The sequence below is a fragment of the Elephantulus edwardii genome, unplaced genomic scaffold (genome assembly GCF_000299155.1).
Source record: "Elephantulus edwardii isolate Elephantulus edwardi_28Jun2011 unplaced genomic scaffold, EleEdw1.0 scaffold00051, whole genome shotgun sequence".
Taxonomy (NCBI): Eukaryota; Metazoa; Chordata; class Mammalia; order Macroscelidea; family Macroscelididae; genus Elephantulus; species Elephantulus edwardii.
In genome coordinates, this window is record NW_006399801.1 from 4,964,547 (window position 1) to 4,982,891 (window position 18,345).

At 39.8% G+C, this 18,345-nt stretch overlaps 1 protein-coding gene across 1 annotated transcript in view; it reads left to right on the forward strand.

Annotated features, from left to right (window-relative positions):
* The first annotated feature begins 401 nt into the window (after positions 1-401).
* ERG (v-ets avian erythroblastosis virus E26 oncogene homolog) overlaps positions 402-18,345 on the forward strand; it is a 177,739-nt gene continuing 159,795 nt past the window's right edge. Inside the window, exon 1 of the mRNA XM_006886720.1 lies at positions 402-460. Within this exon, the coding sequence (XP_006886782.1) occupies positions 443-460 (18 nt within the window). The 5' untranslated portion in view covers positions 402-442. The remainder of the gene's footprint in view (positions 461-18,345) is intronic.

The window sequence follows — 18,345 nt, forward strand, 5'->3', positions numbered from 1 at the left end:
TGGCCACCTCAGTCCCCAGGCGCTGGCCGTCCATGCAGAACCATGAGGCTCCAGCCACATCCCCACATCTGCATCCTGCTCCGGGCAGCGTGTCACAGAGCACACACCCACACACACCTGCTGTTACACTCACAGTGGCAGGCAATTGATGCCTCTCTCTCTTTTATTTTTTCTAATAAAAAAAAAATCTCCTGGCTGCATATCATCAAGAAAAACAACATTGTTTTCAGGGTCTCTTATCTCTCCACTCCCAAATATCCTGTTTCTTCGGGCTGGGCAGCCAGGACCAATAGAAACCTCTTCCTGCCATTGGTTGACTTCATTTCCCAGACTTAGCACAATCTCATCCGCTCTAAACAACCTCATCAAAACTACTTTCTGGTCAGAGAGAAGCAATAATTATTATTAACATTTATTAACGATCAATAAACTTGATTGCATTATGGCCAGCACTATTAAGGTAAGGAGAGGGTCTCTTTTAATTTGACAGAAATCTCGCGCTTACTGCTCTTTTCTTTGGTTTCCTTTATCAACTTAGATAAGTTAGGGTTGGGCAACACCCCCACTACCACAATAGAGGACAACAAGATTTCCTTTGCACTGCCTAGTAAATTTCCTTTTTCCTACTCCAACCATTCGCAAGGCTTAAAAACTTCAAACTCAGAAAAAAATTGGGGTTTCTAAATTCACGGTTGAGTGCTGTGGATTACTTTTGCAAAGGCTTTTCTAGAGCGCTTCTGAATTTTCATATTCTCTAACTATCCTAATGCCGCTGGCTGCGTAGTGGAGCGAAGGCCACGGACGTGGAGAGGTTGGAGGGCAGGGTGAAAAGAAAAAGATGGGCTGGTAAATGTTGGACTTTTGGACACTTCTTGACTGACTCCCTGCCGCAGGGATGCCAGGTCCCGCAGAAGTGAAGAGGTACCTGCTTGTAACGGGACATGCAAATGTTGACTTGATTTGGGGGGCCTCCAAGCTGAGCACCAAGAGTTCTTGTAACTCAGTGGTGGAAATTTGGTTTGTTCGGATCTGTATGTGTCTTTAATAAAATATCTCCGTCCTCTGCGCATGATGAGTAAGTTTTCTTCCTAGTGATGTTCGTGGGGCTGGAGAGCAACTCTTGTCCCCATATTTTCTGGGGTGTTGGTCCTGGTGTGCTTTTCTTGCAAATGTTTGTTTCTAGATGAAGGTAGAAGTTAATTGGTGCAGTTGGGAACTACCGAGGGGGCTAGTTCTTGGAAATGAAGCCAGTTTAAGGATTAGTACAAGGAAACTTCACGGGTCTGTTTTGCTGATGGTTTGTTAGACTACTTTCAAGGCCACCATGCCCCAAAGGCCTTTGTAGAAAGGTGAAAAAGCAGCAGCTGAAACAAATATTACCAGGAGGAGAGAGAAAGATGATTTGCATGCCTTTAGCTCCGTTGCCTAAAGATGAGAATCTCTTTGGTTGTGTTTTAATCAAGGGTTTTAGTTCATCTGAAAACTCTTGAAAATGGAAACTGGCCCAAAATTGGGCTAAAACCATTTAAAACAAAAAAAAATCTTCATTTGGTTTGATATGTTCGTAATCTGGAATTAGAGGATTTGATGGACACCTATTTTGTTAGCTATTTTAGAAGGGTGGTTTGGGTTCTTATTTCTCAAGGTACATCAAAGAAATCATGAAGCAGTGCTTCCGTTTAAAGAGACTTTTCTGTCTTTGTCTTCAAGAATTGGAGTTTTCAGAAATATAATCATCATAGAAAGGAATTTTAAAAGTGGGAGCCTGTTATATTCCACTTTCAATTCACAAAATTAGGAATTATTTCATTTTAAAATCCAAAATGCCACCCTTTTTGCTCTATTCTTTTACCTTAAATTTGTCCATATTTCATAGCAATTAAATATTATTTGAAATCTTGAATAGCTTGAGTGCACTCTTTTGAATCTTCCCCCCCTAACCCCTGCTTTAGAGGTACTGAAATAACATTCTTTAGATGTTAGGATAAGCTTTGCAAAACAAATAAATGTGCTGTGTAAAATATTGTTCAATTTGAAATACATATTTATGATGATTTGAAGGTATTTTTGAAGTTCACATATGTTATGACTTTGTGAAAAATTTTGGAGAATGGTTTGTATTTGTATAGGATACTATGCTGTGTCATATTCTGTTACATCGCCTTATAAATATATTGCTTATCTTCCAAGTGAACCTTGAAAATGACTTCAAGTGAATTTTTAAAAATCCTCTATTAAAATAACCCCATTTTATAGGTAACTTCCTTTAAGACATGTTTCTGTGAGGTTTCCTGGGAAAAGTAATAAGATGATTTTATAGCCTTGTTTATAGAGTGGAAAAAGGAGGCCTTGAGTCTGTTGACTACTGTTTTAATTATGTTAGTGCAAAGCTCAAATTAGCATAGGGAAAATTATGGCTGTCCGCTGGAATTAGGAAACAGTCTCTCATGCGAGCAATTTCCAGGTCCAAATGTTTTATGTTTTTTGTTGTTCCAGTAAGTTAAATCAGTTAGTTGATTAAATATCAGATGTGCTGCTGAATTTGTTACACGAGTGCTCCATATCCTAATGTTTTGTTTTGGTATTTTGCATTCATAATTTTAAGACCCTGTAAAAACGGAATAGTCTCATCTAGTGTTTATGATTCTCATCATCATTTTCCCTGGGTATTTGAAACTGAGAACAAGGTATTTCAATTGGAAGAAGTAATAGAATTTTTGGTAGGAGCTGAAACAGAGTGCCATACTATCACTAAGTGTCTGATTTTAAGATCAGATACAAAGTTCTAATATAAAATCATCAATGCAGAGAGAGTGATATCCCTATATACCAACATTTCCCAAAGATTAGATTTGAATATCTCACTGGTTCTGCGATCATTCCCTGAAAAGCAATGCCAGGTTTGCCCAAATTTTCTTACTACCCTTGAAGGAACCCATAATTACTGTTGAACTAGATTGCCTGTAGAGTTATAATCCAATCCCTTAAAGCCTTTCCTGATTCTTTAGTTTAATGCCATGGGCTGCGTGGAAGGTCTAATTAGACATGGGCTCATACTCTTCTCAGAATGATGCTGTTAAATGCATTATGAAACCTATAGAATTACAATGGAGACAAATTCAATGGAAATACAGATCTATCCTTGGACTCCAAGAGTGTGTGAGATCCATTAGCCCAAGGTTACATCAGCTGATCCTGGAATGTAAAGATTCTTGTTCTTTAAAATGGATTATGGCTATATTCTACCCTCAAAGAGATCTGGTTTTAGAGAATGGAGAGAGAGTAAACAACTGTTGGTGGGAAGCATCTTAGGACTCCTCAAGAATGTAGAAAATTATTGGCCAAACTTAGTGAAGACTTGAGAGTATGTCATTACTGGTTTATGTTTCTTTAAAGAGATTACTTGTCTTCAGGTAACAGAGCTCGGAGATTTCAGTGATGACTGAAACATGTAACACTAGAAAGTCGAGTTTACTAGTTTAAGAGCAAAATTCTTGCTTTCTGAATTTATATAGCAGACACTGGATTTCTTATGTGAAAGAAATTAATTGAAACTCAAAAGGGGTAATAAAGGAAGGCATACCCCCTTTTAAAGATGTTAATGAGGATAGTGGATTGATAGCTGGACCTAGATAATTTTTTTCCTTTTATCAACTTTCTGGCCTGGGTAAAATATGAACTGTTTGGAGTACCTCCCCCCTTTTTAGTTTTTGAGGGGTGCTGAGACAGGGGAAGGAAGCTACAAAATGCCTCTGTCCACTGAGTTAATCACATTGTGAGAGCAGATCCCATCTTCCTAGGTACCTAGAAGTAGCTCTTTGGGCCATTATTGTAAAATTACTCCGATTATGTTCCTGGGCAGCCCGTTGACCTTGCTCTTCTCTGCTCCTTCTGAGAGAGAGAGAGAGAGAGAGAGTGAGTGTGTGTGTGTGTGTGTGTGTGTGTGTGTGTACACACACCCGTACCCACCTGGCACTCTGACTTTGTGACTGTGGAAGGCAGAATCAAGAATGAGGAAATCCGCTCCTGCCTATACAAAACACTCTTCTGCAGCAAGTGTAGTGATCTCAAAGTGTGCTGTGAAACTGCATCATTTCTTAACTGACTAGATTTCCTTCTTAATGTGATTTTTTTTTACTCCAAGACAGATTGTTTTAAAACCTATATACTCTTTTAAAAAACCATGTACACTCTTGAAAACACTTAACTAAATACATAAATACAATTTATCAAGATGAATATCTTGAAGGAATTATTCCTTCTGCACCAAGAGCTTCGCAGTGGTAATCTGTTGGCAGAAAACCTGTAAAGCTGAGAATCCCTTTTCAGGTGTTTTGATTGAATGACTGACAAGGAAGAAAATTGTGGCGATTGCGGCAATACAGGGAGCCCCGGAAAACCAGACCCATGAATGTTTCCCTAAACATAAAGATCTTCAGGGAAGATCTTTTGCAGAGATGCTGTCCAGGCCCTTAGGCTTTCTAAGACTGAAAATCTTTCTAGAAAATGCACTGACACATGTTTCTTCTGGTGGGTTTGAACAGTTCACCTTTGGGTTAGCACCTAAATGCCTTAACCACAGCATGACCAGAGCTGGTGGTGCATTAACTAGCAGGCTCACCAAACACTGCAAGTTTATTTCTCCTTTCTTAATAAACGGCTTTGTCTTTCTGGCCTGACTTTTAATTCTCTTCACATTTTCTGTGACCTCAGTGGGCTCAAGCAAGCAGTGGCTGTATGACAAGATGTGACAGGGGGAAGCAGTTTTGTTCATATGAGTTGGAACCAACTTGAAAGCACCTAACCAGCTTCAACTGTGAAATCTAGCACAACACGGACTCTACTCCAGTGGTTTTGAGGAGGCAGACAGCGTCAGCAGGGTCATTTCTCTATGTTGCCAGCAGTGGCCTCCCACACCCAGGACAGTGCAGGTCAGGAGGAGGGTGCCTGGGAGAGCAGTTGAGGTCGAGGGGGGACAGTCATGGTGGTGCTGACTGGGATAGTCTCCTGAGTGTTGTTCTGAGGGTGGGGCTGGTTTTCTATGCTGCTGCAGGAAGGCAAGGCCTGCGATTGCATCTTGCTGAGGATGGGAAGTGAGCTGCTGGAACACCTCCCATTCATTGTTCTAATAATCCTGCAGCAGTTTTGAAAGATGCACCTTGTTTGATACAATTCTGAAAAGAAAAAAAATCATCATTATGCATAAGATGAAAACCAAACTTTACAAATACATAGAAATCGCTCCTCATTTAAAACCCTTCACTTAAAGAAAATCACCATTAACATGTGGGTATGTTCCTCTCTGGCCTGTTCTGAGTTCATAGCAACTTCACCTGCCTTCCACAGTACATTGTATTTATGAATGTTTCTTCCTATCTGAAAATTCTTCATAAGTATAGTTTGTATGCTGTATTCTTTCACCTCAAGTAAATAATTTTCTATTTAAATAAGAACTGTAATTTATGCAACCTGTTTATATGAGCTTTGTATGATAGGATATAAATGCCATTTTTAATTTTTCACTTACTATATTGCAATACCCCTTCTAATTTTTTGACAATTTTAGAAATGGAAATATTGGGTCAATGGGATAATATTTTGAATATTTGTCAAATTTAAATACTTCCTAAGTTCCAATTTGCTCTCTAGAATGATGTTTCTGATTCTTTCAAGCAAAAGTGAGACCAGTTACATTGTACCCCCAAAATACTGAATAGTTTACTTTGTGGCTGTTGGCTATCTTGATAGGCATACAGTCAGTTTTATTTGTGTTTCTTTGTTACAATATTTCTCCCCCTTTTAACTTTCCCCCTTTTTTCTGTGCACCTATATTTCAAATTCATTTTAGCCGTAAGCCACTGAGATGTGATGAATCCTTTTCTCACTGGTACTTTCACTCCTGTTTGCTCTGACTTATTTCCCATGTACTTCCCGTGCTGAACTTGACTGAGACGTACTTGATAACATGTGAGGCCATGCCTCATACTGTCCACTTTCTTGCTCTTCATTTTCTCCCTTTCTCACAGCTGTCATTTTCAAATCTTACTCACTTGTCATCACATACTCCCGGCTTTGTATATGTTAGTGCTTGTGAACAGGAATATTTTTTTTTGTCCTGAGAGATAACCTACCCATCTCTTCTGTGCCCCTCACAGTGGCTGGCACAGTATTTGGTTTCAGTAAATGTTTGTTGAAAGAGTGTATTTTGATTAAAATCTTAGAAGCAGTAAATGCTGAGAGATCTCAAAGTAATATAACCATTACTACAGATCTCAAATACTGCTTTAGAACTGTTTCTCCCAGTGAAATAAGATCAATTAAATGGAATTAAATTGATATTTAAAGAAACCTAAAGAAGTATTTTAAAATGTAAATGCCATATTTTTAATTCATAATCCAAATTAACATCATTGTAATAATTGCTTGTTACATGCCAAGTCTCTACTTAGCAAGGTTTATGTTATCATACATGTTACAGCAAACTGAAATCTTGCATTTTTACAGATAAGGATATAGAAATTTTGAGAGGTTCAACAAGTTGCTTAAGTCACATAAATCTGTTTGTCTCACTCTGTCCTTACTAAAGATTATTCCCCCCCCATTTACCCTAGCCCAAATATTAAAATACTATGGAGAGAAAAATGGTAACTAAATGATACAGTGACACTTTAAACAATAAATCATGAAATTGACGGGAACTGCTTAATTTCTGCTATCTACTCTTATGTAAAAAAAAATCCCTTAGGCAACAATTACTCTATATTTTAGGTGATAAGAAGGATAGGACATGAGAAAATTCTAGAGGAAAATTCTTGTATGCAGTTCTCTATCCGTTTGGTGAGGGAAATTCTTTCCATTTTTGGCAGTGTCCAAGGGTGGTGACTCCAGATGCCAGATCAGCTGCTGATTTAAGTTTCCAAATCCCAGGTATCAGCTTCCTTGTGCCTGTCTCAGGTGCCGATAATGAGAATATAGCTCCAGGCTTTCCATAACACCTTCCCATATCTTTCAGCAAGAGTTCATGGGATTAAACTCTGGGAAAAACAAGTGATCTGCTGTTGTGTTCAGATAAGTGCTGAGACATTTAGAAAAGTAAAACTAAGGCCAAGCTGACTTGTTTATTTTTAAAGCACCGCATCATAATCCAATCATAACATGGTTCCGTTAACTTCAGGGCTGTTACTTCAAACACTTTTGTTAAGAAACAATGCTTGTCAAATTCCAGAAAATACAATGAGGAACATGTATTACAAATAATGCAAAGAACCAAACACTCCTGAATTTATCATAGCAACTTTTTTTTTTTTAATTCCTTAGCTTTTATTGACAAGCACTGAAAAGAGAATCATAGCAGCTTTTAGGTTATTCTAATTTGGTAACTTAATGCCTCCCTTCCTATGGTAAAATAGTAATATAGCAAATTGTGTGGTGACACCCCCCTCCCCATCCCCGAACCCGTCAGCTGCTATGGGAGAGATAAAAATATTGTTGCCTTCATAATAGCTACTTTCTTGAATAACATTAAGTTCAAAAGAAAATACAAGTACACCATATACTTCCCAAATGTGATAAAGGTTATGGAAAGGAGAAAGACCAATGGAAAAATGATGGTAGGTGTTATGTGAGTTCTCAGTAGATAGAACAGTCAGGAGAATCTTTTTCATGCCACATACATGAGCAGAGTATGAGAAAGTTACCTGCAGAGGGTATGATATTGTGCAAAGGTCTGGAGGCAGGAAAAAACTTGAGTCTGTTCCCAGTTATCTAAAAAAAGTGCAGTTTACCTAGAGACTATCACCTTCAGAAAGACTAAGCCAAGATAAAGTGACAAAGCTTGGAAGCTGCTGGATCACACACTTGGTACAGGTCATGGTCACTTACTAACCACACCTCATCACCTGTCTGAACATAGCATATAGTCTCCAGCTCATAAAAGGAGGGGGAAGGTAGGGAGAAAGAAATGATTTTGCTATGGAGACCTTTCATGTTAAATTGGCTGCATTATTTATGATTGTAAAGAATACTAACTTAGTTGTCGGCTTTATGCAATATTGTACAAATGGAACTTAATGTACTGAATGTAGGATCTCTCTGCTAAAGTTCTGGTAATTTAATGGTAAGGCATTGTGCTGCCAGCCCCAAGACATGTAATTCATATCCACCAGCTGTTCTAAGGGAGAAAGATGGACAATCTCCCCTGTATGATTTACTGCCTCTGAAAACTTGCTGGAGAGTCAGCTATGAGTAGGTTTTGATTCAAAGGCACATAACTACAGCTGCAGCTTAAGTTTAGCTCAGCATGTTGAGATTTGAGTAGACATAAAGATATCTTTCTGCTATTTGGCCATAATATGTTTAAGTGGGTTGTAAATTACTTTGGTCCTTTTGTTACAAGGATGGGGCTTAGTGACTTACACAGGACATTTTATTTCCTGTACAATAAAACCTTTGAAAGCTGGGACCTGTGAAAGACAGAAGTATACGAAGAGAAACTCATATGTGAAGCAGTAGTGGCATCCACTTCCTAAACAACATGCCTCTGGACACTCTATGAACTTTGATAAGTGTTGATAGTTGTAGAGGTGCTTCAGGCCTTTTGTTTATAAGGTCGCTGTGAGTCGTGCTCAAGTCAAACACAGTCGACAACCACAACACAAAGAATGATAAAAAAATAGGCTGCGCTCTGTCAGAGGCAGAAAACACATAACTGGGGGGAAAGGCAGTCCCACTGAGTTCCGGCTCTCATGGGTTCCATTATATGAAACTTTTAATTGAGAAGAGAAGGATAAGTATTTGCTTCCCATCTAATGAAAGGAAAAAGGAAAAATCTATTTTGTTCATGAGTTGTTTTAATCTACTTTGGTAACCAGGCAAGGACAACCTCTACTAAATGAGACATGGAATGATGCCAGCAGGCCTTAGAACTTTGTCTTGAGGTAGTTCCTGTCTGAAGACACCTCACTGTACCTCTTACAGGGAGCTGTAAATTGCCCTGTCCTTCACACATAGTTAAAAAACAAAATGAGCAAAAGAAAGCACCACAACAAGATAAAGGTAAATAATCCAATTGAAAAATGGGCATAGGATATGAACAGAAACTTCCCCAAAGAAGATATTCAGATGGCCAACAAGCACATGAAGAAATGTTCAAAATCCCTAGCTCTAAGAGAGATGCAAATCAAAACAACTATGAGTAAAAAAAATTAAATTAAAAAAAAAACAAAACCAACTATGAGTTATCATCTCACTCCAGTCAGAATAGCAAAATTTAACAGAACAGCGAGCAAACAATGCTGGCAAGGTTGTGGAGAACCTGGAACCCTTATTCACTGTTGGTGGAAGTGTAAAATGTTGCAACCACTGTGGAAAGTGGTGTGATGCTTTCTCAAAAAGTTGCAAATAGAGATACCATTTGGCCCAGCAATTCCACTACTGGGAATATGCTCCAAAGAGACCATAACCACCATCCAAGCAGATATATGCACACCCATGTTTATCGCGGCTTTGTTCACAGTAGCAAGGCTTTGGAAACAACCCAAGTGTCCATCAAAAAACGAATGGATAGAGAAGCTCTGGTATATTCACACAATGGAATACTATACTGCATTGAAAAACAAGGAACTCATGCAATATTATTCAAAGTGGGTGACCCTTGAGGACATTGTACTGAGTGAAGTATCTCAGTCACAAAGAGACAAATACTAAAAAAAACCAAAAAACAAACAAACAAAAAAAACAAAGAGACAAATACTGCATGGTGCCACTGTTGTAGAATGGGGACTGACATCAGGGTTGGGGTAAGACTGAGAAAAACTGCATAAATTATGTAGACTGCATTGAAATAGATGAGGGAGAGAACAGTTTAAGAGCAATATATGATAGGATATTAGGGTATGACAAGAGTCTGGAATGAAGGTTGCATAGTGAAGTGTACTCGGGGCAGGGGTAGGGGTGCAGGGGAATTGTATACCAACGAAGGAATTTTTCTCTTTTCAGAGAGAAGAGCAAACTGGGGGGGGGGTGAGAAGGGAGAAAAGTGAAACAATGAATGAATGGAAATCCAAAATCTCTGTAAATGTTCATTAAAATTAATAAAAATAAAATTAAAAAAGAAAAGAAAGCACCCCTGACCCAGAGCGATTGAGCCTGAGAAAGAGCAGAAATTGATGTCAGCCCCTTTCACTTTGTGTGTTCTCTCAGGCCATCTGTTTGAATTCAGTCACTAATAGACTCTTTTCTGTTGGGTCTTATTTGGTCTTATTTTCTTTCAGAATTAAGTGAATATGCCATGTTCACCTATGAGGAAGAAGAAACTGTTGAAACAATGCTTAAGGGTTTGTCAACACAATTGGATTGTGTCTCAATTTGAGGTAGATTTCCCAAGAAGTTGCTCCAAGTTAAATGAGAGAGAAAAAAATATAGCATGTGGTTTTGTATTGCATACTTAGTCCTCTTTGAGTCTCTATGTTACCCAACATTCCAAGAAGAATCCAAACCATGGAAGCTCAAATTGAGTTTACACAATGTTTACCTTCTTCCCAGAAAGAAATTGAATATTCCCAATTTTGGGAATCTTTAGAACACTTCTCTGTGGCAAAGAGGGAGCTCTGGTAGCCTACTGGTAAGGAATTGTACTCCAATCCAATGGCAGACAATTCAAATATACCAGCTGCTTCTCAGGAGAAAACATTTTCCCCTCTCTTGTGATTTACAGCCTCTGGACACCTGCTGGAGAGTCAGCTGGGAATCGGTTTCGGCTTCACAACAGTGACTTTGACCTTTGATTGAACAAAAAAGCGAAATATAAATTCACCGCGTCAGAGTCAGTTGCAACTCTTAGCAACCCTGTTGGATTTCTAAGGTGGTATATTTTTAGGGGAGGGGATTGTGCACTTTGGTCCTTTGAGCAACTCACCATTCAGTTAGCCATACAATATTGAATGCACTATGCCACCAGTTCCATCTAAGGAAAACAAAACACATAGTGGTAGTTCAATGGTAGAAATCTTACCTTTCACACAGAAGACCGTGGTTCAAGTCCCTCAGGAGTGAGTGCACCTCTTACACTGATCACCACCAGTTATCTGTCAGTGAAGGCCTGTGTGTTTCTAGGATAACCAGGTTTCAGTGGTGTGTTCAGCTTAAGAACTTTGTAAGTTAACCAGTTGTTGTGTGCCATCGAGTCACCTGTGACTTATAGAGACACAATGTACAATAGCCCTAAACCCTATGCTGTGCCAAGTTTATTGTTTCTGACACACCCACCCGCATTACCCCAGTCACTGAATCAATCCATCTCATTGAAAGTCTTTCTCACTTTTGCTGTCCCTCCACCCTCATAAGCATGATGTCCCTCTCCAAGGACTGGTCCTGCTCTGAAACATGTCCAAAGTATGTAAACCAGTATAAAATAAAAATTTTTTAAAAATTTTAAAATAAAAAATAACTAATAAGAAGAGAGAAACACCTGATAATCTACTTCTGAAAATCAGCCGATGAAAACCTTACGGATCATAAGAGCCCTTCCACAGTCTACCATGGGGGGGTGGCAAAGACTGACCAGTTAACAACAATAAAGACAGGGAGGCAAAGCTGAAGAAACTGGAGGGGAAGAAGAAAGAAGCTGCTTTGGGAGATGGCTGCTCAGAGCTTAGTGTGATGCTGAGGGGCCTGGTCAGGTAGCCCCAACTTCTCCTGGCCTTAGGATCCTTCCTGGGAAGGTAAGAGTGGTCCCTGTGGTTTTCTCATCTCTGCTGTGTGATGACTCTGCTCTTCTCAAGATGACAGGACTCATTTCCCACAGCTCCATGCTGGGACTGGAGTGGGGAGGGCGGAGTGCAGCGGGTGAAGGAGTACGTGCCACTGGCTAGTCTTCTTCCCAACTATCTGACCTATGAGAAGGGACTTAATCCTTCTGAACTCTAGGTTTTCCATCTGTAAGAGAGGAATAGCTGTAGTTCCTGCTTCCTAATGCCATGACAAGGCCAGGTGCATTACCACAGTTCAGAATTGTGAACCACTGAGTGAGCTAACTGAATAATGTTAGCTAATTTTACTGTTAATTTTGGTGAGATAAATTTCCTTCTAGAGTTAAAATCAGGCAATCCATGAAAGCTTTCTCTTTCAACTTTTACAATATTTTGTGAATTGAATTTCCTCCCCAGGAATAGCTCTTGTGTTCCGTTTCCTCTGGCCCGTGTACTTTTTTCTCTTTATTATGAATTAGAAACTCACACAGAAACAGTGCATTCTCAATTATTCACAAGCATCCCCCCTATTGAAGATTGCTCACAGCAATACTCAGCAAAGTGATTTATTGATTGTCCCTTGTGAGGGACCCCACAAGAGAGGAAGCCCCTGGGTGAGATGGATTGATTCGGTGACCAGGGTAATAATGGGGGTAGGTGCGTCAGAGAAAATGAGGTTGGCTCAGGATAGAGCAGGGTTCAGAGCTGTTGTATATAGGGACATTATGAGTTTCAGGACACTTGACCGATGCATAACAACAACAACAACATGTGAAGGAGGTCCTTGGCTTCCCTCCAGACCTTTTGTTCTTTCTCATCTCCCTCCCTTTTCTTCTCATTCCTGGTAGCCGCTAACAACCTACTTCCCTCTCTTTCACACGCACACACAGTCTCTCTCTCCTTCCTCCCCTCCCCCATCCCACCTTGCTGTTGAATTGGAACTGACAGGTAACTGAACCTCCATTGAGTTTCTGAGGCTGTAAACCAGATGAGAGGAGATTGCAGGTCTTTCTCCTGTGGAGCCCCTGGTAGAGTGGATCCACTAGAGAGGCTCAGCTTTTGGGTTAGCAGTGCAAGTCTCCATGAACTACACCACCAGAGCTCCCCATAATAACGCTTTAGGAAGTTTAAATGGTAAGAAACAGCGGTAATGATGATTGAACCCTTTCTCCCTGACTATCTCAGTGTCATAGCTTTTTCTCGGTTCTGCTTTCATTCACGCTGAATTGTTTCTTGGAGATAATGTAATCTCTTCTCTCATCCCAGAGTCTGTGTGGGCTGGAATGGCTTAAATCTGGAATAAAGATGTAAAGGGAGGAGTTCATCCAGAGACTGGTCTGTGTCTGCGAAGCATCACCCAAAACAGTAGCTACAAAAAACTCAAGTTGAAAAAATAAGTAGCTTAAAAATACTCTAGTTTTAACTTCTCCCATGTATGTTGTGTGAGCTCTTGAGCTAGAAGCTTGTTTATGTTCAGGTCAAATGCAAGTGACATTATGTCATGAATTTCTGTGTTATCTGTTCCACCAGTTTGACTTAACATGGATTCATGTCCAGTGGATATGAACTATGCCTTTAATAATTTTATTAGTTCATGGAGACCTTATATGGAATGGAACTAAATGTTGGCCAGCCCTGTGCCAGTTTCATGATCCTTGATCTGTTAGAGGCCATTGTTGTAGCTACTATATATTTTTAATATCTTCCAACCTAAGTGACTCATCTACCATCACTATAGTAGACAGTATCCTACAGTGACCCATTGCATTTTCATTGGCTTATTTTCAAAAGTAGATCCAGGGCTTTCTTCCAAGTCTACGTTAATCTAGAAGCTCCAGTGAAACCATCAGAGTAATTCTGTTGGTGTTTGAAATACCAATGACATTGTTTTTAATGTGGTAGCAACTCTCAACTGTTTCACTAGATAGTGATAGACTCAATAGCTTAGGGCAAAATAAATACAGTTTACTTGCTAGGATAGAATTCAAAGATCCCTAGTGGCAGAGATTGTTAAATGATGGACTGCTGACAGAAAGGTCAGGGGTTCGGATCCATCTATCAGTTGCTTTGTACACGAAATATGGGCAGTCTCTTCCCTTTACGATTTATAGCCTCCGAAACCCTATGGAAGGTTGCCATGGGCTAGATTTGACTCAAAAGCAATAGATTTTGTTCTAGGACAATAGCACATCCAATTCGATGACCTCTGTATTTCTTGCACATCTCTGAGAGGGTACCTTCTGTCCTAACCAAACAGCTGTATCTATGATCTCACTGGGGAAATACAAATAGGTTGCGACCAGTTTTCATAAGAAGTTGCTTATGAAATCAGCATGCATTTTTTTTAAAGCCTTGTTCTTTGGAGGTGGAAAACATCTTTTTTTAGATCACATGTTTACTGCTTTAGTAAACAGTAAAATGCTGCTACAGCAGTTACCTTGAGGATAAAGGGTTTGTAGACAGATACTTCCTGCATTCACTTCCGAGACAGCCAGTCCAAGCAGGGGGGCTGCAGTGCAGGAAGGGCTCCGATGGAAACTTCCCCTCTGAGAATGGGTGGGCCATTATTCTTTTCTCTCTCCCAAGAGGGATAAGGTCTGGCCTTTCTGATTCTTCAGTCCCATTACCTATCATGAAGTAGGAGAAAATACAGCATTTCTAAAGCAGTGATTTTATTTTTTTTTAAATTTTTATTCCTTTTTGGCTTTTTAGCAGATGAGAGTGTGATAAACAGGGTTCGCCTGTAAGTAGGATATGTTCTCTGTAAGCAGCACAGGGGACTCTGAATCCTGGAGGAGGCAAGTGAGAGCCAAAGCAAAGCATCTGTATTTTGGTGGAAAAGACCGTCTTTGAGATTCAGTGGCAAGGGTTTTCCTTGGTTTGTTAGTTAGGAGGACATTTCCCCTAGTGCTTTCTTTGGTCTAGCAAAGATTTCCAGATCTGGCCACGGACATCTCTGCACACAGATTGTTCTCAGTGCTGGTTTTACACGAGCTCTTAAATCCTAGTGATTGCATTGTGTAGTCACTTTAAACCCAAACAAATAAAACTGAAACACACAAACACTAAATAATGGGGAATCATCAGTTACCCGTCTACAGGATGTGCCCCTAACAACTGGCCCCTTTGTAGAAGAGGGAAAAAAAAATATATCAATTCAACAAACGGTAACACTGAACAATAAGTGAAGCAAAATAAATAACGCCTGAAAGGCGCGTAACTGAAGCATTGGCAGAGCACCCCAGCGTTCTGTGTATGCACTCACTGTGGAAACCTACAGCTCCACCCAGGTCTTCCACAGTCCCCAAACGAATCTGAAACCTGAACAGCTATTCATTGATGGGTAGGACACATCAAAGGGAAGGACAGCTTCTCTGAGCTTTGTGTTGCAATGAACAAGAGGGTAGTATCTAGTAGAAAATTATGTCTAAAGTCAGTATTCTATAGTTAATAAATGACAAGGTCTTGTTAGTTACCATCCCATTGACCCCTGACTCATAGGGATCTTAATACAATGGGACGGGACAAAACAATTATCAGGTCCTGACCGAGCTTCATAGTAGACAACCAGGTCTTTCTTCCTCATCTGGCTTAGTCTGCACACTCTGCTGAGCTAACTGACAGATAGTGGAATTCTGCCCCTGAACCACCAACTGCCTCTAGGTGAGAAAGCAGACTGTATTTGACCCCGAAAAGTGTCCAGATGATGATGAATTGTAGCCACACATCATGGAGATGTTAATACATGATACTCTGATGTCTTTCTCTTTATATTCAGTGGTTTTTTGGATGAATTGAACTATCAGAGCTAAAGAACCTTTTTACTTGAGGGGATCATTTATCTATATAATTTGAATTACCTTACTGGGTGCCACTGTAAAAATCTCAGTCTCCTTGTTGACTGAAGGTCACTTTTTTCTTGCTTTATTTTCCTGAATGTTTATCACATACTTTAGTTACTTTTTAGTGAAAATTCATGGAGTCTTGCCCAACATGCTTCCTTGAAGATGATTCCTCCTTGAATTTCTAATCTTGGGCCAAATGACCCATAACTGTCATGTGGTCTGGGTCTCGATGGTTCCAGTGCTGCCTGAACCCCTATGAGTGATGCTGGGTCAGGACCATATGCCGCAGAGAACATGCCTCCTGGAGGCCTAACGGAAGAGCATCCCATTGCAGCCTTTCTGAAGATGATTTCTGCCTAGTTGGGAGTTGGGGTTTTGTTGTTGTTTTCTTTTTCATGAGGTGAAGCAGGTTCATTCTTTTGAAACAGTATATCCATTTAAAAGTCTCTTGGCTCTTTTCTCCCAGTGCAATTATGACAGAAGTCTATAAAGTAAAAAATAGAGAAAACAAATGAAAATAATTGGCATTGTTATTCTCAGACCCCAGAAAACCAAAGCAGTTGATTCTCCCATGGTGACTCTCTTGTGTGCAGGGTAGCAGAGACCTTCATGCCTGTGACCTTTTGGAAGTAAATTGCCAGTACTTTTATCCAAGGCTCTACTGGGTTGGTTTGGACTACTAGCCTTCTGGTTAGTAACTGACCATTAATTGCTTCAAAAGTCTGTTAATACTTGATTCATCTTGATTCTTTTGAGTCTTTTCTCTGTGTCTGCTAACTCATTATTTAGAAAAAGTACTAAAATCCAAGAAACTTCATAGTTTCTTTTTAATAGTCCTTTTCTACTTAGCTTCTTTTTCCTGGATTAGTAAAGGAAGAGGGAGCCCTGGTGGCCTAGTGGAAAGAAGCTGCACTGCAATATTGAAGGTACGTAGTTCGAGGCCACCAGCTGCTCTATGGGAGAAGGATGGGAAGTCTCCTCCTATGTGATTAACTGCCTCTGAAAACCCACTAGAGGGTCAGCTGCGGATCAGTTCTGACTCCACGGTACACAATAAGTAAAAGGAAGAGTAGGGAAACAGAAGTGACTCGAAGGCAGTCAACAACAAGGTAAAATCTGTTAAGATCCCCTTTTAGACATTATGTCCCATCCTAAAGATCCTGACTTTTACCATAGCGTGAAGTCACACTTCCTGCGCACAGCCACTCGTTCCACCATGCCCAGGCCCAGTGGTTTTGAAAATTACTTTATTTCTCTATGCTTCAATTTTTTCATCTACATATTTTTTCTGTGCCCTCAAGTAAGAACCAGCTCCTAACTGAACTTCCAGCAAGTTTTCAGAGTCTGTAAATCTTAAGAGGAGACTGCCCATCTTTGTCCACAGAGCAGCTGGTGAATTTGAGCCTTTTCATTGGCACCACAACTCTTAACCACTCTGTCACCAGAGCTCTCAGTAGAGTACATTCAGTAACAGTGAAAAGATTGGCAGAGTTGAAAGATTAAACAGACTGATACAGGTGTATATGTTTTGTATGGACCCTACCATGTGGTTATTGTTGTTACATGTCATAGAGTCACCTGTGACTAATAGCAACCCTATATATAACAGCTCTATGGTAAGTACGTATGCAGAAATGTTAACCCTTGTGAGCTTTAATTGGTTGCTCATCTCAGGTCCACTGGAGGGTCAGCTATGAATCAGTTCTGGCTTGATGGCACATAACAACAGTAACAGCAATCCAAGGCCCATTCTTATAATTTCATTTATTCTTATCCTAGTAGGATTTTTTTTTCTGAAACAATTAACTCTTTCTATTAACTGGGTTTGTGTCCAGTGTTTGTCCTTTGAAAGAGTTTTTCAGTATGCTTGTATATTTATGTTGTTGTTGATGACCATTGAGATGAGCTAGCAACCCTATGAACAAAAGGCCTGAAGTCTTTCTATAACTATTGTCATTTATCAGAGGTCGTAGAGTTTCCAGGGGCATGTTGTTTAGAAAGTAGATAAAAAGATTAAATTGATTTACTGTATGTTACTTGACTCTCATACTGTTCTTTTGAGGGGAGTGGAGAGAACATAACGTTGGATTGGTTAGTGGCTCAACTCCACCATCTGCTTCACAGAAGAAAGTTAAGCAGTTTTTTCTTGTAAAGATTACAGCCCAGACTCCTGTATGCACCATGAGTCTGAACTGATTCCATGGCACTGGGTTGGGGTTTGGGTTTTGTTTAAAGGCTTGGGCAGCATGCTAACCATACTTGCCCCAGCTGTACTCCACTACGTGTTCGTGAGCCCAGAAAACCAGTATTTTGAATGATTCAAAGAAAAAAGACCCTAAAATGGAAGACTAGAATAGTTCCGTTGTTTCCTTCCACCTTTAGCCTCTGACCTATGACAGTGACTGAATCCATTCAGGCATGAGGGAGACATGACTTTCAGGAGTCAAGTTCTATTTTAAACACATTACTGTATCTGGATCATATTTTAGAGAAAGTGGTTAGGTATCTATTCCATTACATTACTTGTTGATTTCCAAGATTAATAATCTCAGGAACCTCATTGAAGACTAGAATCTCAAGACTCCGGGTATTAAATAGGTCAGTAGCATATAACTTGAGTTCTGTTGTTGTCATCATACAATCTTTTGTCTGTACTGACCCTCCCTGGTACTGTTGAATGGATTTTAACTGATATTGTGCCCCACGGGGTTTTCAGGGATGATGTTTTTGTTTTTTCTATATTTTATTAATTT